Source organism: Spodoptera frugiperda, chromosome 21 (assembly GCF_023101765.2).
Source record: "Spodoptera frugiperda isolate SF20-4 chromosome 21, AGI-APGP_CSIRO_Sfru_2.0, whole genome shotgun sequence".
NCBI lineage: Eukaryota > Metazoa > Arthropoda > Insecta > Lepidoptera > Noctuidae > Spodoptera > Spodoptera frugiperda.
In genome coordinates, this window is record NC_064232.1 from 1,109,550 (window position 1) to 1,135,947 (window position 26,398).

At 39.1% G+C, this 26,398-nt stretch overlaps 4 protein-coding genes across 4 annotated transcripts in view; 3 read left to right on the top strand and 1 right to left on the bottom strand.

Annotated features, from left to right (window-relative positions):
• LOC118280370 (fatty acyl-CoA reductase wat-like) overlaps window positions 1-8,196 on the top strand; it is a 34,419-nt gene extending 26,223 nt beyond the window's left edge. The window contains exons 3-12 of the mRNA XM_050702218.1: window positions 221-314; window positions 989-1,111; window positions 2,609-2,763; window positions 3,287-3,403; window positions 3,969-3,975; window positions 4,357-4,459; window positions 5,249-5,310; window positions 5,945-6,164; window positions 6,981-7,161; window positions 7,718-8,196. Of these exons, the coding sequence (XP_050558175.1) occupies window positions 221-314; window positions 989-1,111; window positions 2,609-2,763; window positions 3,287-3,403; window positions 3,969-3,975; window positions 4,357-4,459; window positions 5,249-5,310; window positions 5,945-6,164; window positions 6,981-7,161; window positions 7,718-8,069 (1,414 nt within the window). The 3' untranslated portion in view covers window positions 8,070-8,196. The remainder of the gene's footprint in view (window positions 1-220; window positions 315-988; window positions 1,112-2,608; window positions 2,764-3,286; window positions 3,404-3,968; window positions 3,976-4,356; window positions 4,460-5,248; window positions 5,311-5,944; window positions 6,165-6,980; window positions 7,162-7,717) is intronic.
• Window positions 8,197-10,228: 2,032 nt separating this feature from the next.
• On the top strand, window positions 10,229-12,850 carry LOC118280514 (uncharacterized). Its single transcript, XM_035600593.2, has 2 exons — window positions 10,229-10,583; window positions 11,124-12,850. Exons 1-2 carry the CDS (start codon window positions 10,331-10,333, stop codon window positions 12,812-12,814), a joined length of 1,944 nt encoding a protein of 647 aa, XP_035456486.2. The 5' UTR covers window positions 10,229-10,330; the 3' UTR covers window positions 12,815-12,850.
• Window positions 12,851-13,586: 736 nt separating this feature from the next.
• Window positions 13,587-17,115, bottom strand: LOC118280305 (ubiquitin-fold modifier-conjugating enzyme 1). The gene is made up of 4 exons (XM_035600268.2): window positions 16,853-17,115; window positions 15,531-15,662; window positions 14,452-14,619; window positions 13,587-13,758 (listed from the first exon to the last, which is right to left on the bottom strand). The coding sequence occupies exons 1-4, from the start codon at window positions 16,973-16,975 to the stop codon at window positions 13,672-13,674; spliced, it is 510 nt and encodes a 169-aa protein (XP_035456161.1). The 5' UTR covers window positions 16,976-17,115; the 3' UTR covers window positions 13,587-13,671.
• Window positions 17,116-18,011: 896 nt separating this feature from the next.
• Window positions 18,012-25,138, top strand: LOC118280294 (BLOC-1-related complex subunit 5). The gene is made up of 8 exons (XM_050702226.1): window positions 18,012-18,020; window positions 18,458-18,497; window positions 19,056-19,169; window positions 19,800-19,969; window positions 21,067-21,142; window positions 22,641-22,753; window positions 23,798-23,932; window positions 24,920-25,138. The coding sequence occupies exons 1-8, from the start codon at window positions 18,012-18,014 to the stop codon at window positions 24,998-25,000; spliced, it is 738 nt and encodes a 245-aa protein (XP_050558183.1). The 3' UTR covers window positions 25,001-25,138.
• Window positions 25,139-26,398: the final 1,260 nt, after the last annotated feature.

Genomic DNA, 26,398 nt, shown 5'->3' on the forward strand with positions numbered 1-26,398 from the left:
TAATTCCCCGATTACCCAAAAACTCTTAAATTCCCAACCCCAAAAGGCCGGCAACGCACTTGTAACACCTCTGGTGTTCGGGTTCCTATGGACGGCGGCGATTGGTTACCATTAGGTGACCCGTCTGCTCGTTTACTGGCTTATGCCCTTGCACCGGCGTGAAACAATGCTTGCGTTGTTTGTTGAAAATATTGCTAATTCTTCTTTTATTCTATTTCAGATCCTGTCCAGACTTAAAGAAGATCTTCCTTCTAGCAAGACCGAAGAAGAATAAGACCATCACGAAAAGATTACAAGAACAATTTGATGATGTGGTAAGTTTTTTAGGGATCAAAAGATTTTATTTTTAAGCGTAAATGACGATGCTAAAACCAGAGTGATCTTGGGCACAAAAATATGTTTCTGAGAAAATTGAGGAAATGCGTTAAGCGTTATTGTTGGAAACGTATGAGCTGTATATTCAATTTCCTTCAATTTAATATACTTAGATCACTCTGGTTTTAGCGTCGTCAAATATCCTTTTTTTGATGGGATAAATCTAATGACTTTTTCCGGAAGGGACGGGGTGGTGTTTAGTCAGTAAAGAGTCTAATGCCTTACCTACAATGGGATAAGACATTGTATGATATTCACCCATCAAAAAATATGTGGGAGGTCCCGTTAACCGCCACGTCGAACACTAGTTACCGACGACGGTTAACGGAGGTCAACAGTTTTCTTTCGGCAGTTAATGCTTTAAAGATATCATGTTCATCGACGTGAAACAATACTTGCGTTGGGTTTCGTTGTGTAAGTGAGGTTACAGGAAACCCTTAAATAATAAACCCCAAAACGTGCCGGCAACGGGACGGCAACGTACTTGTAACGCTTCTGGTGTTTTAAATGTCCATGGGCAGAGGCGATTGCTTACCATCAGGTGATACGTTTGATCGTGGTCCATACAAAAATGTTGTCATGTCTAACATCTTTCTTTTTAATTCTTTTCCAGCTCTACGATAGACTGCGCAAGGAATGTCCAGACTTCATCAATAAGATCAGCATTGTGGAAGGTGATGTAGGGCAGCTGGACCTGGGGATGTGCCCTGAAGACAGGATCAAAATTATGAATGAGGTATGTATTATATACATTATGTCACCACCGCTACTCTTCATGTGGGTGTCGTATACCCGGCTAAGGGACTTCATATTTGACTAAGAAGCTTTCGTCTTTGATAAATACCGAGTTTCCAATCCTTAAAAGGTAAGCATCGCACTTTTTTTTGATGGGTCGACGTTTGGCCGCTATCTCACCTGATGGTAAGTGATGATGCGGCCTACGATGGAGCACGTCTGCCCATAAGCAACCTATTCACTCGGGCTTTGAAGACACCCAGGTTATACCCATCAGGAAACACAGACTCCGGCAAGGAGTTCCACTGCCTAGCAGTTCGCACAAGGAAGCTTGAAGCGAAGCCCTTCGTGCGTTTTAATTTAACGTTCAAAACCGCCTTACTGGTCTATTTGAAATAAATAATCTTTGACTTTGACTTTGATCCGTATACTTACCTTACACCATAAAAAGGCTAATACAAAACCACATTACCATCGCGAAATGACAACATTTTGCGAGCATTACGATAAAATAACAAGTATTCAAGTACCACATCTGCCTTTCAATCCATTTTCATCTTTAACTTCTTTTTACATAAGGATTAAAATCGATTGCAAATTATCTGAGTACCACATCAGCCTTTCAAACACATTTTCATCTTTAACATCTTTTTACATAAGGATTAAAATCGATTGCAAATTATCTGTATCTAACTTAAGACTGGTTTGTACGTTTGTTTATTGAGGAGTTACACTTGAACTCTGATGGTTAAGCAAATATTGTCACAAGAAGGTATTTTAAGTCGAGTAGCTTCGATACTTGGGTTGGACAAAAAACATGGGTTTTTTCGTCACAAAATCACGTGATACAACGTGATCGGTGATAATTATAAATATCTTTCAAAGCACTTGTAACTCCTCTAGTGTTGCGGGTGTCCATGGGCGGTGCTGATTGCTTACCATCAGGTGATACGTTTGCTCGTTTGCCGGACTTTTTTTTGAGTGGTGCAAAAGCATTTACTTATGGAGCGGCAAAATAACCCGGATCTGCGCACTACCTAGCAGGTTTACCGGAGCTCCGGCTTAAAGAGCAGAAGTAGGAATGGGGTGGTTTTTAGTCAGTAAGAGTCTGACACTCCCCCTCGCCTCGCCCAAGGCGGGAGAAGTCATTAAATGATTTTCTCCCTTCAAAAAAGGTGTCATTTATAGATTGGTAAAATCTAACATATCATTAAATGTCAACTATCTTAGCCTTAGGTTGCTTATAGTTTAGGAAAGGTTGAAGTTTAACTCGAAAATTTCTCAGTAGTAGCACGGATTCTAGAAATGTGTCCAGTATATGGTAATAGGCTTATCCCCAATTACATAGGACTTACAACGTAAATTGTAAAAAGTGGGTATACACAGTGGCATTACGTGTAATAATGTACACCTCTGCCTACCCCTTCGGGGATTAAAGACGTGACGATATGTATGTATGTATGAAGTTTAACTTTTAATTCGCCCCTTCTTCCACCAGGTGGAAGTGATCTTCCATGGAGCAGCAACAGTCAGGTTCGACGAGCCCCTGAAGACCGCTGTGGAGATCAACGTGCGAGGGACCAGGGAGATGTTCAAGCTGGCCAGGGGATGCAGCAAGCTGAAGGCATTTGTTCATATTTCTACTGCTTACAGGTAATTAAAGTTTGTTTCAGAATTTCTTCTCAGAGTGCGAGTGCCAGATAAGAAATGCTTGGTTTCGATTCCTGGGTTATTTAAGAGTATTGACGTGTAAAAGAGTTATTTTCTGTAACCTATTTGCAAAACTAAACTATCAGTTTTAATGTCATTAGTGACTGCCATCGCTTCGGTCGAGTGGTCGCATTTGCGACTGCCGGACAAGTATTACTCGCAAAGGGTCGGGTCGGAAAAAGTAAATACTTGGGTTATGTTTCGGTTTTGCGAAAATTTCTCAGAAGTTAGCACGGAGTCTGGAATCAGCCGCCTTCCCAGTATATGGCAATAGGCTCCAATTCCCCTATTACATGGGACTTATAATTCGTAACGGTGAAAAGTGGGTGTTATTCAAAATAACTCTTAAATCCAGCGACTCTTAATGCCATCAGGAGATCCGTCTAGTTTCGTTTACCGGCTTAAATACCATTAAAAAAACTTTATATTTTTACAATATGTAATGAAATTATCTCTCAATTCCCAGTAACTGCCCTCAAAATATGATCGGCGAGAAGTTCTACGAGAGCCCCCTGCCGGGAGACAAGCTGATCGACCTGGTGGAGACCATGGAAGAGAAGGTCATCAATAACATCACTCCTGGGTAAGTTCAGTACTGGTATTTGCTGAAGACTGACCGACAGACCGACAGTTAATAAAATAAGGTAATTTGAAAAACTCCAGAAAAACCCGACTGCGTTTCTTCATAATATGGAAATGAAAAAGCCCTAAAATTCAAGAAAAAAGTCATCGTAAGATGACGCAGTAAACAACAGACACTTTAATTTTCTTTTTTTTATTTAACTTTCTGGTCTAACGCGGCGTCCTGCGGGAGCGATCGACCTGGTGGAAACCATGGAAGAGAAGGTCCAATAATCTATCTACTCCTGGGTAAGATTCATGTTTGACTATTTGGTGATAGGGGAGGAGTAATGAACTAGATGGAGTCTCTTTGCCAATTTCTTCAAATGCCTGTGAACACAGGCGCAAGGTTGCAAGCCTTTCTGTTTTTTACCGGCATACATCTTCGGAGAGGTGCGGGGGAATTGGAACTTGATTCCGTTCCTAGTCCTTTCCATCATCGGAACGGCACGAAAACAATCGGCGAGGCGTCACCGTTTCATGGTGGATATCCCACCCACTACGTCACGAAGCGCTTCGCGTTCAAGCTTCCTTGTGCGAACTGCTAGGGAGTGGAACTCCTTGCCGGAGTCTGTGTGGGTATGGGTATAACCTGAGATCGTCTTCAAAGCCCGAGTGAATAGGTTGCTTATGGGCAGACGTGCTCCATCGTAGGCCGCATCATCACTTACCATCAGGCGAGATAGCGGCCAAACGTCAGCCCATTTAACATAAAATCTTATCTTATCATTATAATATACCGGGCCTGCGAATGACCTTATGGGTTGCCGGGGTTCTGGCTCAAAGCAGGAGTAGGAATGGGTGCTGTTTAGTTAGTAAAAGTCCGACACTCCCTCTCATCTCACCCAAAATAGCCGAAGTCATTGGATGATTTCTCTCTCCCCTCATAAAAAACTTATTGTTATAGGAAGCAAGGGAGATTTCCCCAACACCTATGCCTACACGAAGGCTGTAGCTGAGAATATTGTCAAGGAGTACTCCAAGGGTCTACCAGTGGCATTATTCAGGCCTTCTATTGGTGAGTAATTCACGACCACTTACTGGATTTTTTCTAGAATAGCCTTTTATGGATAGAAACTGGCGTTTCTTACCTTCTAAAGGAATCTACACTTTAGAGCGCAAATAGTTCAACATGACTGACCACAGATAGACATTTTAAAATTTTTGTTTGACGTTCAGAAATCGTCCTGTTCTAATCGAATTAAATGATTTTGATTTTTTGACAAACACTCATTGAACGCCCGATTACTCACTCTCTTTCGCCCTATCTGAAGGAAAAACCGTTTTTAATATTTCCTTTACTATTTTCATCTGGGAGCAACACCTACATGCGATGCGTACTGATGACGTCCTTTGGACGCGAACCTTAACAGGTTTCAGGCCTTATGTGAGTAATGCTCGTCTTTGTAATTATGGTAGAAACATGGTACCTTCTAAAGGTACGTGTCCACAGGTCCTGTATCGTACGCATCGTACGCATTCCGCATGATGTCATCAGCAATACCTACATGCGATGCGTACTGATGGAGCGTACCTGTAAACGAACGTACCTTAAGTTACAAATTATACATCGCTCGTCTTTGTAATACGGTAGAGTTAAGTGAAAAAGCGTTAGAGTAAAGCGAGCTAAAGTTAAGCGTCCATGCGTACGCATCACTCGCATCGTACGCATTCCGTATGACGTCATCGGTCCGCATCGCATGTAGGCATTGCCGACGATGCGGTGGGTACGACGCGGATCAGTGGACGCAGTTGGACGCAGCGGATGAGCATAAATATAGTTTAATTTGTTTTTTTTTCTTTGCAGTTATTGGGACATCTAAGGAACCAGTGTCTGGATGGATAGACAATGTGTACGGACCTACTGGTGTAAGTATTATAAATAAACTAGCTTCTGTCAGCGGTTTCGCCAGTATTCCCGAGGGATAAAAAGTATCCTATCACCCAAATCAAGGCTGTACCTTTATCAAACATCAAAAACTGTGCTGTAGTTTCAGTTTGATTGACGAACAATTGTCTAAAAAAAAAAACAAAGTTTCACATTTATAAATAAAATAAAATTAGTGTGATTTCAATAAAATAAACCAACTTTAAAAACACTTGGAGTTTCCTTGTCTGAACCGCTAAAGAGTCGCTAGCGACGTGTGGCCGCTATCTCACCTGATAGTAAGTGATGATGCGGCCTACGATGGAGCACGTCTGCCCATAAGCAACCTATTCACTCGGGCTTTGAAGACACCCAGGTTATACCTATCAGGAAACACAAACTCCGGCAAAGAATTCCACTCCTTAGCAGTTCCTATAAGGAAGCTTGAAGTGAAGCGCTTCGTGCGAGCGTATAAGAAACATACATACATATCGTCACGCCTTTAATCCCCGAAGGGGTAGGCAGAAGTCCACAATATGGAACGTAATGCCACTGTGTACACTCACTTTTTACAATTTCTGTTGTTAAGTCCCGTATAAGAATTAGATCTTTAATTTTACCTTCGCATCTTTGCAGGTGGTAGTCGGAGCAGCGGTAGGTCTCCTCCACGTGTTAAACTGCAACCCCAAAGTCAAAGCTGACCTGGTGCCAGGAGACATGGTGGTGAACGCCTGCATCGCCACAGCCTGGAAGACGGCGAAGGAGTATCCCAGTAACCACGAGGATGCTCCTCCTCCAGACCTGACTCCTCCTGTTTACAACTACGTGTCTTCTGAACAGAGGCCTTTGACTTGGGGTGAGTTAAAGATCACCAAAACCCATCATCATCAACAGCCTATAAGTCTTTTTTTTATGAAACACGGTAAACGAGCAGACGTATCACCTGATGGTAAGCAATCGCCGCCGCCCATGGACACTTGAAACATCAGAGGTGTTACAAGTGCGTTGCCGGCTTTTTGGGGGTTAGGGATTTAAGGGTTGTTGTTCGGGAATCGAGGATTGGGAAGATTGGCAAGGGAGGAATTGGGCCTTCAGTAACTTCACTCACACAACGAAACACAACGCATGCATTGTTTCACGTCGGTTTTTTGCTCGGCCGTGGTCACTCCGGTTGAGCCGATCCATTCCTACCGAAGCATGGCTCTCCCACACTTAAGTCTCTGCTGAGCAAAGGGCTCTTCTCACGCGGAGAAGGTTTGGGCATAAACGGTTGGTGCGGTGGCTCGCCACGCTTGCTCAATGCAGGTTGGCGATTTCAAAGTTATAATTAGAAATTATAAGCCCAGGTTTTTTCACAGACTGTCTCATTGGCCTAGTGGTCGTAAGTGCGGCTGCCGTTCAAGAGGTCTCGGGTTCGATTCCCGGATCGGGCAAAGTATTACGAAGCATTTTTTAGGATTTTTGAAACTTTCTCAGTAGTAGCACGGAGTCTGCAATTGTGCCCTGTATATAGCAATAGACTCACCCCTATTACATGGGACTTATAACACAAATGGTGGAAAGTGGGTGTACATTGTAAAGCGGCATTACGTGTCGTAATGTGTACCTCTGCTTAAGCCTTTGGGGATAAAAAAAACTGATGTTTGTTTAATAATCTTTTTCTATTTTTCAGAGAAATTCATGAATTATAACGAAGTATACGGTTTCCAAGTACCGACCGTCCAAGCTATATATTACTACCTGTTTCACCTGACTTCGTCCAAGTTTCTATACAACTTGTACTGCTTCTTGCTACACTGGATCCCTGCTTATATCATTGACGGAGTCGCCGTGATCATTGGCAAGAAACCTATGTGAGTATTTTTCTGTATTTCTGTTATATTATAAGAAATTACACTTACTGCCACACTCAGAGTCATTTAATGCTTACTTAAACTATTCCTTAGTAACGATTTTGTATGGAAAACAATTGCTAAGGAATGACTTAAGTAGCCATTAACTGACTCTGAGTGTGGCAGTTAGTGTTAGATACTTAATGTAGTGATGATTACGGGGTATAAAAAATAAAAAATCTATTTAGTCCGTCAGTTAGGTAATGAGAAAATATTAGACACGTATTTTTTTATTTTGTCATATAAGATAACAATACTTAGATAAAACGAATCAAAGTTTAGGAATGGAAGCAAATACGTCATTTCTACGTATAAAATGTACCTAGATGTGACGTCACGCGTTATTTCAAATGTACAATCTTCGAATGTCTAATGTTTTAAAATAATTCTAATCGAAAACGGACATTAAAATAAAATAATCTGTCAAGATCTACCGTATCGTTTTCGATACAAAATCATCCTCCTCAAAAAAACCTTAATTACCAATGATATTCATTCTCTTTCTCTTACCCAACAGGTTAAGAAAAGCATACAAGAAAATAACGAAATTCTCCGAAGTGATGGCTTATTTCGCGACCCGAGAATGGAAGTTTGACAACACGAATACTCAGCAACTCTTCCAAGAATTGTGCCCAGCCGACAAACACCTATTTGACTTCGACATGAGTGCTCTGAAGTGGAACGAGTACTTCTACAATTATATTCGAGGCGTTAGGGTTTACTTACTAAAAGACCCGGTCGAAACTGTTCCGGAGGGTATTAAAAAGCTGCACAGGTTAAAGTATCTCCACTACACCTTTTGCGCTATTTTAGGGTTATTATTCCTAAGGCTATTATGGGCTATGCTTAGTGGTGTATTTAGTTTTTAATTTGTACCAAAATTTTAAATGGTTATTGAATTAGCTAAATGGTTTTGAAAATTTACATTGTTTTGCTGCTTCAGTAGTTTGCGTTGAGTTTTTGCGTTGGGTAGGTGGCGCTGGTGTCGCGTTTAGGGGTATTCGAAAGTAAAAATGTACTTTCTCGTAGTGTCTTTTGGGTGGTATTTGTAAGCTTCTTGTTTTATCGTTTTTAACCTTTTTAAAGATGTTAAGAGATAAATGATAAATACATATATTGTTTTCTTTTAAAACTGGACAAATTAAGTAAAATATCACCGAAAATCTGACTCTGAGAAGATTTTTTTTCAATGTAGTCCATATAATAACAATCCGATCAATAATGTAATGTTTAAAAATATAATTTTAGAGTGTTTTAAATAAATATACATAAAAACCTTGCACCTCTAATTCGATGCCAGCGCCACCTACCCAACGCAAAACACCGATTGTATAAATTAATTTATCAATACAAAACATAAATACACGTAGGTATTCTATTAATTATTAAACTTAGGAAATGAAATTGTATCACAATAATTAGGTACTTATTATTATTTTAATAACTTAAGTTTAGATTTTAAGTATATTTGGGTCTGGCTAGAAAATGTGATAGGTACTAAGTACCTACACAATTGTATATAGTGTTTTCCACTCTCAAACTACAATCTCAGATACTATGGGGCTATTTTTAATGGGACAAGCCCGCCACAACCTCCCATACCGCTGCAACTCCTGTGCACCAGGATCTACAGTAGATACAACCATGAAAACACCGGAACACTGAAGTCCAACGTCCCAGGGACATGAATACTGTCTTGGATCCCGCAACGAAATAAATCAGAAGATATTTTACAGGGGAAGAACAAGGGATATCGGATATAAATAATCTTTCCTCTTTTATAGTTTAAAGCATCTATCGATAAAATTAATAATTTCATAGAAAACTACATACAACATGGTTGGTTGAAAGACAATAATCAGATATTATTGACATATTTAATTTAGTTCTTAAGTGAATGTGATAAAGGTTTACAATTGCTCAGTACTTAGTATGTAAGATTATTATGTACCTACTTATATAATGTAATTAATATTATTATATATCTGTCACTATATTATATACAGTAATATTTGATCAGTACCCTTGGTACGAGTTTGCTTTACGATTAAAAAGGAATCGAAACGAGTGTGCGTTCAACGCTGTGATTGGCCAGCTGCAATAAACCAACCAATCAGAGAACCGAACACGCTTTCGTTTCGATTATTTTAAACGTAAAGCAAATTCGTACTAAGGGTACTGAAAATGTTAATTCACATAAACTGTCGCAATTTAAAATCTTACAAATATTATAAATGCGAAAGTTTGTGAGTTTGTGTTTGTTACGCAATCACGTCAAAACGGCTGTAGGGACCGGGGTAAAATTTGGCACAGGGGAAGATTATGGAATAAGAAAGAAAAAACATTTAATTTACACGCTAAATAAACAAGTGACATTGAAAGTGTACACACATAAAACATAGGCTACTTTTGGTCCCACGGGAAAGTGGCCGAAACCACGGACGTCACTCCTCGTGCATCGAACAAAATATTTCTTACAAAATGTATAAAATACTATTATTATTGTAATTATAATTGGATTTTGTGAATAAAAACAAACGTAAATATGCCATTTTATAATAATAAGAATAAATAAATAAACAGTGCTTAAATCATAATAGTCGTTGTTTTTTTTTCTTCTTTTTAACCGACTTCAAACCTTAAGGAAGGTTCTCAGTTGGCGCCGTATGTGTATGTTTTGCGCGATTACCTCGCGTTTGGCTGAACTGATTTTGATCTTTCAGCAAAGTAGGATTTATAGTATTTAATCTGAGAAAGACTTGAGGAGGTTTGGTAGGCATATTACTTGACTATAGAAAGATCATAGGCAAAAGAGAAAATTTATTGTGATCCCTTTGAAAAAAAAATGCATATCGGACTGATCACCTGTTGGTAAGCAATCACCGCCGCCCATGGACACCCGAAACACCAGAGGCGCTAAATTAACTGCTCCAAAAAGGTTTACTGTCAAACTTAACATCTACAGATATTGTCTGGTAGACTCTATTCTCCAAAAAAATAATACTCTACAAAATTTTTCGCCAATGGTCGCCTCGTCAACTGTGACAGAACGACAAATGACAGGAAACACAGTTTGCTCTCACTGTTTGACGCAAAACGTCTAAAACGATGACATTATTGAATATTTCCGATGAATTTTTACATAAGTTTTATATTATTTAACATAGTAATGTGTGTTTTTAGTAAAAATATTGTCACGAAATCCGGTCTCGATCATATAAATCCATATTCAGTTGGTTTAAAGTTTTTCGCCGAAATTAATAATACCAGTGGTGATGACTGTATGGTAGAAATCCATCCCGATGAATGTTGTTTAGAAGCGAATGACGCGAAGTGCAATATTGTTGAAGTCATTGGAAGCGCTACTGATAGTATAGCTGAAGGTAAAAGTCCTTTACTTAACATGAAAACGCTTGATGACACTTATGAACAAGTCTTAGGACAGTGTGTGACAGTGTAGTGTAGGACATGTGAACATTAGCTCATGACGATACCTAAGTAAGTGTGTCGCCTGGACAGTCAACCTCGCTACATCCTTGTTGACTGGACATCTACACTACATGAGCTGCTGTTTACATGTGAACATTAGCTCATGACGATACCTAAGTACGTGTGTCGCCTGGACAGTCAACCTCGCTACATCCTTGTTGACTGGACATCTACACTACATGAGCTGCTGTTTACATGTGAACATTAGCATCACGATACCTAAGTACGTGTGTCGCCTGGACAGTCAACCTCGCTACATCCTTGTTGACTGGACATCTACACTACATGATGCTGTTTACATGTGAACATTAGCTCATGATACCTAAGTAAATGAGCCTCTAGCATGGCTTGAAACTAGTCGAGTTCCTCGTCAAACAGTTACGTTAGTAAGCCGATAACATAATAATTAAACTATATTATACTTTTATTTTAAGGTACAACAAAGACTCTCCATTTAGTCGCACCTCTCCTGGACCCGTACGATCGAAAAGGATTCTGTACAATATACGTAGATTATAAATCAAAAACAAAACCGAAAAATTTCATAAGGGACACGATCAAAATCAAATTTGATACAACATTGCACAAGTCAAAACTGCCTGAAGATGCTAAACTCTGTAAGCATGTCGACGAAGATCCCCTGAATGACTGCAAACCAGTCAACTGTGACACTCATTACAATACCAAAAGATCGTTTTTTAGTGTAGTCAAAAAACGATGCGTTGAAGTACCAATGTGCATTTCTAACATAAAAGCAGAACTACCCAAAATAGCGTACAATCCAACAGCAAACCAATGTGTTAGTAAGCCAGCAATAAGTAAAGATGACATTGAATTTATCAAAGTTTTGACTGGAGACAGGAATAGGAAAACTAAAGATATACTCATTATTAAAATGATGGATAAGAATATGACAGCTCCTGCTGGTGATGCGGCTGATGATGAGTTTAATACCATCGCCAGGGTAGAAGAGGATACGAAGGCTACTGAACAACCAGCGAAGAAAGAATCGCGGGTTGCGATCCCGAACTACAAACAAGGGAATTCAACGATAGACTGTATTATGGGATACATGACCCAACACAAGTATACAATAATGGTCCTAAGCGCTATAGTCCTACTCCAATGTTGCCTCATCTTCACCTTGATCTACTGTTTAACGATGAACTGCGGATGCCGTAAGAAGAAACAAGTCGAAAACAAGTATTTCAACTACAGACAGGACGCGTCTGTCACCACACCGTTGATATGCACTAGCAATATCGACACGGAAACCACAGAATACCAGTATTTGAGCGAATCCTCAAACTATATAGATAAAAAGATAAAATGCTACAAAGCTTGCCAGAAAGAGAGGAAAAATAACATTAAACTCAGCATGTCTGATGATATTTTATCGAAATGTCTAACTAGGAGGGATTGGCATAGGTTACCACGATCAGAGACTATACCTGAAGTCAGGAACGATGAAGAACCAAAGGGAATGGAGAGAAAAGACCTAAATATAGACAGTCGAAAGCCAACGGACACAAAAGTGAATTTCCAAGAGGAGATCCGTGACAAGAGATCGAGAAGTGTAAAGAGTAATGCTAAAAAACCAGAAAATAGAATGAACACCCAAGACGTATTGAGTGACTCGTCCGAAAAAGTGATCCGATGTCATAGCTACAATTATGATGTTGGATCCAACTTGACGGGTTATGAAAAAAGGGGGAACAAACGTTTTGGCATATACAAATCGGAGAAGAAAGGAGATTCCATAGAACAGGGTGCTCAAGCCTACTTCTCAAACGATTCTATAGAAGACTTCTTGTCAGAAAGAGGAGTCATATTCATCGGTGATAATGCTTCAAAATATTCTTTTACCAGCGTTTCAAGTGCGGGGAAAAGCTCAGGAACTTCGCAATCAAGTAAAACGTCAAAGAATAATGTTGTAAAGAATGTTATTTCTCTACTATCGAGGAAAGTTAAAGGGCCGTCGTCAGATCCAGGTTTAAACAAGTCGAAACCAGACTTAGATTTAGAACTACTGCATATTTCCAGGGCATCGATGTGTTCGTCTAGTAATGATTCGGATATATGTAAAGATTTGAAGAGGATTAAAGATTCGACTAGTTCGCTTTAGGATACTTTTGTAGATTAAAGGTTGTAATTTTTCATTTTTGGGAGTTTTCTTTTTCACATTGAACGCCGTGGTGGTCACCGGTGACCGACGTTAGCGGAGGATTTGCCTTCAACAGTTTTCTATTGGCAGTCAAAGACTTAATGTTTCAACACCTTTTGGTTCACACATCAACAGCCTATAAGTGGCCACTGCTGACCAAAGGCCTTTTTTCACACGGAGAAGTTTTGAGCATTAATCACCACGCTTGCTCAATGCGGGTTGGCAATTTCAAATTTATAATTAGAAAATTATAAGCCCAGGTTTCCTCACGATGTTTTCCTTCACGCATGCTCTTCGCACAGCTACATAGCTTAGAATCGGTGGAAACGGTCACATAGTTTCACAGCTTACCTATTACATCTAGCATAGCTACATAGCATCTCTGGTGGAAAAACACCCAAATTATAAGACTATGACACTTTATTTAACGACTTTTGAACAGCGAAGCTCGTGGGAGAGCCATGCTACAGCACGAATGGGCAGGCTCGATCGGAGTGATACCACGGCCGAGCAGAAAACCGACGTGAAACTACGCTTGCGTTGTGTGAGTGAGGTTACCGAAGGCCCAATTACCCCCCTTCCAACAACCCTTAGTACCTAACCCCCAAAAGTCCGGCAATGCACTTGTAACGCCTCTGGTGTTTCAAGTGTCCATTAGGGCGGCGGCGATTACTTACCATCAGGCAATACGTCTGCTCGTTTACCGGCTTATACCATAAAATAAAACAAGTAATTTATATCAAAACATAATATATATTTCTGTATCATATTTATATGTGTATGTACAATGTATTATATTATATATGTATATTGTTCTATTACTTCGCTTCTTCGGATTTCTCTTGGTATGTTACAACTCCCTTCTCAATCAGCTCCGGTATTTCCACAGCTAACCAGGGTCCGAGCTGGAGAAAATATGAAGAAAACATTAAAAAACAGTTATATTTAGTCATTAAATCTATAGGGAAAAAAGCAACGCCTTTTATCCCCGAAGGGGTAGGCAGAGGTGCTCATTACGGCACGTAATGCCGCTATACAATGTACATCCACTTTTCACCATTTGTGTTATAAGTCCCATGTAAAAGGGGTGAGCCTATTGCCATATACTGGACACAATTCCAGAATCCGTGCTACTACTGAGAAATTTTCGAAAATCCAAAAACAGCCCAGTAATACTTTGCCCGACCCGGAAATCGAACCCGAGACCACTTGTCCGGCAGTCGCACTTGCGACCACTACCAATGAGGCAGTCGTAAATCTATAGGACTACTATAATTATAATTAGCTAACTAATTATTACCAGTCACCCTATAATAATTATTATAGGGTGACTGGTAATTTGTGAACGACATTTAAACACATGATTGGTACTCATGATTACAAACAACTTTCCCAAAGAATCTTTTATTGTATACTCGCTGCTAACAGCTGATCATGCGAAGCACACGCGCGCGAAATTTAGTTGTTATGTAGTTGAGCATACAAAAAAAGTTTCTTTAGGAAAGTAGTTTGTAACCATGAGTACAATGACGTGTTTAAATATCGTTCCCTAATTATCAGTCACCCTCTATGTAGCTAAATTTCTATATATGACTTACCCCCAAAGCCATGGCGTGTGCGATACCAAATCTAGGCACATTCCGTGCCCACAGCGGCTTGAAGTGGTCCGTCAAGCATATCTTGCCTCCGCGGTACATCTTAGCTGTTTTACCGTCCAAACCGGGTAATGCCAACTCCGGAGCTGTTGTCGGGTATGTTATTGGAATCTGGAATTGAAAGAAAATATATTAGCATTATCATATTATTATAGCATTGATTGCCTTGTTGGCCGAGTGGTAGCAAGTGCGACTGCTGAGAGCTTAGATTCCTGGGTCGGGCGAAGTATTACTGGGCTTTTTTCGGTTATTCGAATATTTCTCAGTGGTAGCACGGAGTCTGGAAATGTGCCCGGTATATGGCAATAGGCTCACCACCTATTACATGGGACTTACAACATAAATTGTGAAATGTGGGTGTACATTGGCATTATGTGCCATAATGTGTACCTCTGCCTACCCCTTCAGGGGTTAAAGGCGTGACGTTATAAAAAAATATATATATTAGCATTAACAGTAGCAGCATTAAAGGAAGGCCTTTGCCCTGCAGTGGGACGATCATGGCTGAAATAAATAAATAAATAAATAAAATAAACAGTAGCAGCGCGACAATGATGCTGCTCATGAATATGAGCCTCTAGCATGGCTTGAAACTAGTCAAGTTCCTCGTCAAACAGTTACGTGAGTAAGCCGATAGCATAATAATTAATTTAGAAAATATATTGTTAGTTCAACGTTACGCCTTTTATCCCCGAAGGGGTAGGCAGAGGTGCACATTACGACACGTAATGCCGCTATACAATGTACAACCACTTTTCACTATTTGTGTTATAAGTCCCATGTAACAGGGGTGAGCCTATTGCCATATACTGGACACAATTCCAGACTCCGTGCTACTACTGCCAAATTTTTGCCGAAAAAAACCCAGTAGTACTTTGCCCAACCCGGTAATCGAACCAGAGACACCTTGTCCGGCAGTCACACTTTCAACCACTTAACTAACAAGGCAGTCATTTATAATAAAAACTTACATAATATTTCTATTTACTTATAAATAAACAACAAAACCAAAGCCAACTTACGTCAAACTCTAAATCGAACTCATACTTGAGCAGGTTGTGCACGTACCAGCACTTGCCGAACCACTTGGTACCGGTTTTGTCAGACTCCAGCCTGAACCAGTCATTGTCAGCTGCCTTGTTGTTTTGGACGTACTGGAAAAGAAATATTAACAAATAATTAATCATTATTTTTATGGTATAGAGAGATAAAGGTTTTAAGTACGGCTGAACCGAAGTGATACCATAGCTTCACAGAAAACCGTCAGTTTTCAGAGGCCCACTTACCACCCCTTTCCTTAACCCATAATGTAATTAGTGATTTCATATAATTATTGGGTATTTATCAAAGCGTAATGGCGTTTTTCCCTCAGCTATGTGCTATGGTACGTTGCTGTGGATACGTTTGGCTTCCACCAATCATATTCATTGGTATACATAGATTAGCATTGGTGGAGACAGATTCAGCTAAGCTATGGTTTTTATATGGAAAGATGCATTCTATGGATGGCTTCGCTACTGTCAATACATTGCATACAAGAGCTGCGCATCTTCCTCGCACAGCTACTGCAGCTCACATAGCTTAGTAACTATCAATGGAATCAGTCACATAGTGTCACAGCTATTATATCTTCGTAGCATAGCTACATAGCACATCTCTGGTGGTAAAGCCCACTAATAGACTTGGTGTTGCAAAAGGTCATTAGATAACAATGAAATTAGTAGTGTGTTCTGTAATACTATTGAATAGAAAGTCGATTTATATTAGATAACATCCACAATTTACGGAAATGCGTGAAATTGTACACATTTAGTGAAAAACTGGGTATTTCCGGGATAATGAATACTAATGAATAATGTTGGCATGGTGGCTGGGCAACTGTCTGCCGTGCAATGTGCATTGGGTCCGATCCGCACACATAGCAACTCTTTGTGTGATCCACAAATTGTTGTTCCGGGTCTGGGTGTCATGTGTATGTGAACTTGTATGTTTGTACCCATGACACAGGAGAAAATCCTAATGTGGGGTAATGTTTTTAAAGAAACAAATAAATATAGTTTCAGACATAATATTTAAAATCTTTCCTAATAGTGAATTACTACATAAATTAGTCAGTGGGTCGTTATAGGGATGGATTTTTAGGAGTTGGAGTATACTATTAGGAGCGATTAAATTAATTATGCAAAAATAAAATGTCATACCAACATTTTTCAAGGGTCCTCAAAAATTCTTCCAATTTTTCAATCTACATCTTGTGGTACAAACAAAAATCAACCCTCAACCCACAAAAATAAGGTCGTCTTTCCAATAATCTAACATTGAAAGTAAAACTTTTTTTTCTTACCTTAATAAGAGCCTGATATTCTTCTTTCAACCTAGTGGTCCATAATTCCTTGTCCCTGGGCCCAGCTTTAGTTTGAAGCAAGGGTATACTGCTCAACGTTTTCCTAGTACCTTCATCTACCATTATTACTGTTTAATTATACTATTTCATTCTAATTCTAATTGGAAAGTTACGAAAGTTGTTTCGCGTAATAATTTACAAAATATTGCCACTATGTAATGTAAACGTGTGTACCTCGGGCTGTCACTGGCCTGAAGTGAAATGTCATAGTGACATAACGAGTGTGACGTGGAGTAGTGATATTATATCGCGCAATGAAAAATCGACTAAAAGATATCCCTAATACAATTATTTCAGGCAAACTTTGAACCGCTTCAAACATTTTCTCCTCCTCACCTTTTAGACCTGCCCTTAAACTATGACAAATAATTTAAAAATAAAATTAGCCAAATCGGTTCAGCCGTTCTCAAGTTTCAGCGCAATACTAAGAACAGCAATAGCAATTGATATTTATTATTTCAGTAATCACATTATGTTTCGTAAATCACATACATAATCACATAATTTATGTTTACTAAGACATTTGTAACGATTATTTTTATTCAATAATGAACTGTAAAAATCACGGTAACTCGGGAGCAACGTCGCGGAGCCTACTGGAGACCGTGCGTTGGCGCTGGTAGCGTTGCGTGGCGTTGCGTCTGCGCACGTTGTTCATAACGAAGAATCTTGATATGGCTCGTAACTAATGGAGCTTTTCTCCATTAATAATACGTGAATAAACTGTGATTTTTAGTTGATTATTCCAATTATTCGATAATCGAACAATTCTATTCTACTTATGTTTAGTTTAGTATGATTTTGTACAACACTATAACTGTCAAACTGTCACTGTCTAAAGAAAATAAATACGCGATTTGCGATTTCGTATTTTTATCTATAAAATATTACATTTTGGCAAAAATATGGTACTTCAATAAATAAGAAAAAGTATAATACCGAGTGTATTAGAATATTGGTCGAATTGTGTAATCATGTAAGTAAACAATTTTCTTTACAAAAAGAAAAATCTGCGATACAATTTTTTATTGATTTGGGCGATAATTATTATTATAGTAACGGTAAACAAATAATATTGGGTTTAATTTTCCTCTTTAAGATGAGTTACGTTACAGGATATTGACAACCGCAGTAATCATGCCTCAATAAAGTTGTTCTAAAGCTTTATACGTCTGCCACGGCTTTAATGGGTGGTAGTGTTATGTTTGAAAATTACGAAGTCAAAGTCAAATCTTTTATCCTAATTAAACCGTTAATGCTAGCTTCAGATGGAGAAGAACGAGCAAGAAACTCCATTCGTTACTCTTTTAAAAATATATAATTATGTTTAAAATTTCTCTGATACATTTTTCCAATCAGTAATTCACATCAGATAAAATAATAAATAAAAATAAAAATATTTTTATTGTTTCTCAAACATTGTCATGCATACACAAAATTGAGACGTCCCCAGTAAGTTATAAAAATACTTGTGATGGGGTCGCCTCGCAACTTCCCTCACTTACTTACTAATTTTACAATGTTGAATAGAGACCAGTATAATAGAGAAATAAGGGGCACACCATTGCAGTTCCTAATATATCAGGTAAATACCTAGTTATATCATCACATTTACAAATTAGACTGCCTACAAAGGTACCTATAATACATTTTCAAAACTGTCTAATTTACCTTGTAGGTTGATTGTTGACATTCAATTCTTAGATTGAGCAATATATTATTGGTTCTCAATAATTCTTAATGTAATACTGGGTCTGCAGAATAAAAGTTATTTATTGATTTCTTCGTGTGAGCAGTGACATATTATTGATTTGGGAATTTTTATAATAATTATCGTGTGACATACTAAATTAACTAAAAATAACAGTTTACTCACATACATTAATGAACAAAACCACTACTAGTTTCGAGTCACAGATGGACTCTTCATCATGAACGGTGTGGGCAGATGCGGCGACATTGCGCAGCCTACTGTCTTTAGATAACATAGATCTGTTTTTGACCAATGCTAAGCAATTCCAATGAATATGATTGGTGGAAGCCAAAGTCATCAATGTAACATAGCAAATGTCTCATGGAAAAGCACCCTAATTCTTCAATTTTGATAATGATGATGAAATAATATTATTCTCCTTGTTTCCAGATCCTTCAAGAAGCAATGAGCTGCCAGCCAGCGGCAACAACTCTCCAGGCACCAGTATCTGCTCAGATTCAGAGCTTCCATACATATCATATACTGTGGATCGACCTATAGGAGGTAGGTTCATGTAGTCTTTATATGGTCAAAATTATTTATTTCAAATAAAATGGGAAGACATTTTGAAAGTCAAAGCAAATGTTATTATAAAAAATGTCTGTCTGTCGGTCAGTCCTCTAGTTGCTCTATTTGCTTGTTTCAAATTGTAGATTCCTATGGAGAAGAACGAGCAAGAAACTCCATAGGTTACTCTTTCTCAATCAGGTTTACAATACAATTCTTGGTTACATTGTTTTGTTGGTTCAATTATGTGAGAACAATGTACTATGACCCATCACACTTTGTTTGTCTGTCATTCACGCTGGAATTACTGAATGTATTGATTTCCCTGCTGTGTAATTTATGGGTTGTTAACCTTTAAACTCCTAACCCCCAAACGGCTAGCAAAAGACTTGTATGCGTCTGCTGGGTCAGTATTAATTTTTATGTTTATTGATTTTTTTAATTGCATATAAACTGTTCTTTCTTTCTTTCTTTCAATGGGCGGCGCGATTGCATATCATTATGTAATCCATATGCTCGTTTACTTATTTATTAAAATTTTCCATTGTCTCTGCCTTCCTCCATGGGGATAGAGGCAGGCATGATATTAATATCTATATCTATTGTATATGGTATTTTTATTCCCAGATTCACCAAAGGCCTCAGCGAAGACCCAGCGTAGTGCGGACAGCAAGAAGTCGATGCTGCAACGTCGGCAGCTGAGCCTACAAGCTCGCAAGAACAAGCGCGCCCGGGATATAGTAGTAGTCAAGCAGGCGACCGATGTACAGCTTGATGAAGATATACAGAGATTACAGGTATTATTATGATTTTTTATAGGAACTATACTTTGGTAAACGAGCAGATAGCTTCACCTGATGGTTAGCTCGACCGACAGCCGACGTGGACACTTGAATATTATTATAGGCGTTTCACTCCGGTCGAGTGACGTTCAAAAGTGCCGAAGCCCTTCTCTGGTCTATTTAATAAAAAATGCATTTATTTAGCAAGCTTTTTTTGGGGGGGGGGACTTTAGAATTCTTTTTTTTTAAGATTCACCAAAAGCATCAGCGAATGACTCCCAGCTTTAGTGCCGAAGCAAGAAGTCAGACTTTTGCTGACACCACGTTCCTACTCCTGTTTTTCGAGCGGAGCCCCGGTACAACCCGCTAAGTAGTCAAGCGCAGCCCGGATCAGTAGCAGTCAGCCCGACCGATGCCGCAGCAGTGATGAGGACTGACCAGAGATTACAGGTATTATCAGACCCCTAATGAATAAAGCGACTTTATGTGCGGTACTTTTTCAGAGGGAAAGTCTAGTAGCCTTAACTGTAAACAACATGCCCGCTGTGTCCGCATCGCACGCAACGGAGGGATTAGTATTAGTACCGTTAGTATAGAAACTGCTTTACACTTCGTCCACTTTTCCGCTTTTTTTAAAATCAGTAATGCCTACATTGGATTTTTTACTGTGACGTCGTACGGAATGCCGTTGCCAACAATTCCGAGTGAAAGTGGCATCGGTAATCCGATTGCTGATACTCGCCCGCAACGAACGCTGCCGATACAGTGTGCAAAATTAAGTTTTGCGATCCGTCCGATGCGTACGATGCGAACCCGTGGACGCTTACCTTTAGTCAGTACCCATTAGACACCCGCAACACCAGAGGAGTTTTCCTCATTTGCGGGTTTTCTCAACCTTTTAAAAAGGAATACGCTCCTATCTTGAAGGTCATATCGGTTCGGCCACAGACGACAGCTCTATTCCACAGTCTAATCTGTTTTAATTCCTAAAAGCCGGCAACGCATTTGTAACTACCTCGAGTGTTTCAAGTGTCCAGAGGCGGCGCTAATTGCCTACCATCAGGTGATCCGTCTGCTCGGGTAAAACTATAATGTGATTTTATTTATTACAGGAGATACCAACATTCCTACCTATCATGAGAGGTACACTCGGTCTGCCGGGTGCGAGAGACCCAGAGGTATTGGAAGGTAAGTTTTTTGTTACAGTAGAACTCCAATTATCCGAATTAATGGGGACCGGGACCCATTCGGATAATCAAATATTCGGATAATCGGATTTTTTCAAAAAAATTGCCATTGAAGAGAATAAATGCTACGTTTTGATATTGCACTATTTTTTTATTGAATTAAATTGCGGGGGAAGTCAGCATAGGCACAACGGCAAGTTAAGACAAGTCAAGACTTGACAAACACTTTTTCGCGGGGGGGGTAATTCTGAATAATACACTTAGACTTTTTTTGTCAATTTTTATGATTCGGATAATCGGTCTATTCGGATAGTTGGAGTTCGGATAATTGGAGTTCTACTAATATGTATACTTCTGTAATTTACTTTGTATTCTAAAATTATAAGGCTATTAAGTGTTTTAATTAAAAATTACGGTTTACTCACGTACATTAATGGTGAAAAGCTTTACTAATTTCGAGTCACAGAGGGACTCTTCATCATGAACAACGTGCGCCGATGCAGCGACGTCGCGCAACCTACTGTGTGTAGTAAGCTGCGATGATGAAGAGTCCCTCTGTGACTTGAAACTAGTAGAGCTTTTCTCCATTAATGTACGTGAGTTAACCGGGATTTTTAGTTAATTTAGTATGTCTCGCGATAGTTATTGTAAAAATATGAAGTGTTTGTTTGTTCGAACGTAACAATCTCTGGGACTCCGAATTGAATAATTCTTATATCTATTCTCATATCGAGGACGGTTAAAAAACATCACGCTGCGATCAATAGGAGCCGAGCAGCGAATGAAACCGCAAGGTTGTAGCGAGTGATTCTCCAAAAAACAAAATCACAAAATCTTAACGGCGTCATTATCCTCAACCAAAAGTTAACAATTCTGCCGATTGAAACACAAAATTTGGTTTCAATAAATTAAGCTGTGACACTGCTCTCAACCAATCCAATAAAAATAAGGATGATAATAAGCTACCACGATGCTTAATAACGCGGGAGAATAATGATTTGTTAAATAAAAGTTTTAAGTTTTTTGAAGAAACATCTAGCTAGTAGTTTCTTAGTAAAATCTATACTTAATATTATAAAGCTGAAGAGTTTCTTTGTTAGTTTGAACGCGCTAATCTCCGGAACTACAGGTCCGATTTAAATAACTCTTTTTGTGTTGGATAGAGCATTTATCGAGGAAGACTATAGGCTATAAAACATCACGCTAAGATTAATAGGAACCGAGCAGAGCGGGTGAAACCGCGCGGAAGTAGCTATCTATACTATACTTTACTTATCTATACTAATATTATAAAGCTGAAGAGTTTGTTTGTTTGTTTGAACGCGCTAATCTCCGGAACTACTGGCCCGATTTCAATAATTCTTTTTGTATTATGTAGTGCATTTATTGAGGAAGGCTATAGGCTATAAAACATCAAGCTATGAACAATAGGAGCCAAGCAGAGCGGGTGAAACCGCGTGGAAGTAGCTAGTGTATAATATGTCTATATTTTTGCCTAGGTTTAGACTACAGACCGTGGGTCCGAGTAACGACCAGACTGCAGGCGCACCTCGCTGCATGTGCTCACCCACTCGCGACCATCGAGGGCGGGCTAGCGGCTAAAATAAAAGAGGTATTTGTATTTCTTATTTATATCTATATTATGGAGTTTCTCGCATTAAATCTACATTGTGGAATGAACACATAGCTTCACTGACAGACAGACTGACGGACTAGACTCATGGTGCTTTTCCACCAGAGATGTGCTATGCTACGTTACTGTGGATGCGTTTGGCTTCCACCAATCATATTCATTGGTACACATAGCTTAGCAATGGTGGAAACAGACTCAACTAAGCTATGTTTTTATATGGAAAGTTGCATGCTATGGATGGCTTCCCCACTATCGATACATCGCATACTCGAGCTGTGCATCTTCCTCGCACAGCTACATAGCTTAGTATCAGTGGAAACGGTCACATAGTTTCACAGCTTACCTATTACATCTTCGTAGCATAGCTACATAGCACATCTCTGGTCGAAAAGCATACCTAAAATGTTTGAAAATGCTCACTAGTCTCAAGCGCAATCGGGGCTTATAATCTTAAGTAAGATAGGCAAAGAGTAAAATAAATCTTAAAAGATCGACAAAACGCCTCTGGTGTTTCAAGTGTCCATGGGCGGCAGCGATTGCTTACCATCAGGTGATCCGTCTGCTCGTTTACCGGCTTATACTATAAAAAACTTGAATAACATATGCACTGTCACGCCTTTTATCCCCGACATCGCATAGGCAGAGGTGCACATTACAGCACGTAATGCTATAGCAATGTACACCAGCTTTTCACCATTTGAGTTATAAGTCCCATGTAATAGGGGGTGAGCCTTTGCCATATAACGGGCACAGTTTTAGACTCCGAGCTACTACTGAGAAAATTTTCGAAAATCCAAATACCCTATGACCCTTTGTCCGGTAGTCGCACTTGCTTATGGTCACTTCGACCAACGATACAGTCAAAATGTAGCTCCCGCACATAAAAAACGTAGCTGGTGGAAAAACGTACGTAATATGTTTTTGGTGGAAGCCAAACGCATCCACAGCAACGATAGCATAGCATATCTCTGGTGGAAAAGCACCGTAACTGTAGGTCATAATGTTACATTTTCTATCCAACAGGCCGACCAGGAAATATCACGCTTGTATTCCCAAATGGTGGATAAGCAGAGGGCGAACGCTCGCCACGCGGAGCGTCTAGCCAGGGTCCATGAAGTGTCACACCAATTGTCGAGATGCAACTCTTTGTTGCAACAGGTAATATACCGACATGGTCACTAACACTATTATTAGATCTTATAACGGGATTTTTACCATGTTTATTCATTTTCCATGTTTTTTAATTCTCCAGTTAATCCGTGAACATGGCGCTTGCAACAGTGCCGAAATATCGGAAACTCGTTAAAATGAATAAACATGGTTTTTATATAAATATCCCGTTATAAGTTCTAATAATAAGGTAATAATATCATCATCATTTTAATAGCTCGAAAAGCAGGAGTAGGAACGGGGTGGTGTTTAGTCAGTAAGAGTCTGACACTCCCTCTCGCCTCACCCAAGGCGGGAGAAGTCATTAGATGATTTTCACCCCTCAAAAAAAAAGGGTAGATGACTTATTTTTATTTCAATGTCCGTCTTGTAGATTATTTTAAAACATTAGACACGTATTTTTTGTTTTCTTACGGAAATAAATACTTTCGTAGATATATCGATTTGAAATAAAGTGACGTCGCTTCTACCCATTTTATAGGCCGACCAGAAATTACGTTTTTGCTACCACTCCCAAATGGTTGATTCGTTTTATCTATGTATCTTATATGACAAAATAAAAAAATACGTGTCTGACGGACTAAATAGATTTTTCATACCTAAAACCGTTCATACCGTAATCCACAAATTGTTGTTTCTGGTCTGGATGTTATGTGCATGTGAAATTAGGTTTAAATCATTTATTCTCATAAACGAAATAATAAGCCACTTACATGAGAACATAATAGGAAAAAATCAGTAGACGTGTCGACTCGACGGCTCCTGTGTCGAGTGGTATATTGCATGTTATGTGTGTGTTTATGTTGCACCTCTGCTGCATGAGCATTTAATTGTGAGCGGGACGGCGGTGTTCCATACCGTATGTTGAAAGATACATGTATAAGCGAAATTAAAATTAAAATCGAATGTATTGTTTGTGTACATAAAATTGCATACAAATTTGGCTAACTATATATCTTCTTTTTCTTCTTTCAGACTCTACAAGACATAGAAGAAATTAACGCTTTACTTCCTGAAGATAAACGCTTAGAACCATTTGTGTGGAGCACAGAATAATAGGTGTCAAATATAAACCTAGATCTAGGATACCTAAGTACGTGTGTCGCCTGGACAGTCAACCTCGCTACATCCTTGTTGACTGGACATCTACACTACATGAGCTGCTGTTTACATGTGAACATTAGCTCATGACAAGACATAGAAGAAATTAACGCTGTGTACTTCCTGGACAGATCAACGCTTCGCTACCATCCTTGTTGACTGGAGCATCTACAATACATGAGCTGCTGTTCAAATGTAAACATTAGCTCATGAGGTTACCTAAGTACGTGTGTCGCCTGGACAGTCAACCTCGCTACATCCTTGTTGACTGGACATCTACACTACATGAGCTGCTGTTTACATGTGAACATTAGCTCATGACGATACCTAAGTATAGATTGGCTATAAAAAGCATAATTTGTCTGTTTGCTTGTTTTTATGTTTAAGAGCGTATATCTCGAGAAATACTGTTCTGATTTGGATAATTCTTTTTGTATCTGATAGTGCTATTGTTAAAGAAGATTATAGAGTACTAGCTACTTCCGCGTGGTTTCACCCGCTCTGCTTGGCTCCTATTGGTCATAGCGTGATGTTTTATAGCCTTCCTCGATAAATGCACTATTCAACACAAAAAGAATTATTCAAATCGGACCAGCAGTTCCTGAGATTAGCGCGTTCAAACAAACAATCAAACAAACAAACTCTTCAGCTTTATAATATTAGTATAGATGTAACATCACGCTATGATACTTAGGAGCTGTGCAGGAGAGTGAAATCAAAGTCAAAGTAAAATCATTAATATTTAAAATATATAAAGAAGGCTCTTTTGAACGTCAAATAAGATAATAAAAAATGTCTGTCTGTCAGTCAGTCCTCTAGTTGCTCTATTTGCTCGTTCCAAAGTGTAGATTCCTATGGAGAAGAACGAGCAAGAAACTTCATAGGTTACTCTTTTTCAATCAGGTTCACAATACAATACTTGGTTACATTGTTTCGTTGGCTCAATTATGTGGAGAAATTTCTTCATATAATATGGATATGTATTTAAACGTATATTCGATAATAAATTAAGGCTATTTATAAATTGCCTCGTTGGTCGAGTGGTCTGTCGATTCCCGGGTCAGCCAAAGTATTACTGGGCTTATTTCGGTTTTTCGAAAATTTCTCAGTAGTACGGAGTCTGAAATTGTGGCCAGTATAATTATGGCAATAGGCTCATCCCCTATTACATGGGACTTATAACACAAATGGTGAAAAGTGTGTGTACATTGTATAGCGGCATTACGTGCCGTAATGTGCACCTCTGCCTACCTCTTCAGGGATAAAAGGCGTGACGTTGCTCTTGAAAAATTGTTACACGATTATAGCTCTTATTTCTTATGTAATATAAGCTAAGATCTCACAAATATATTA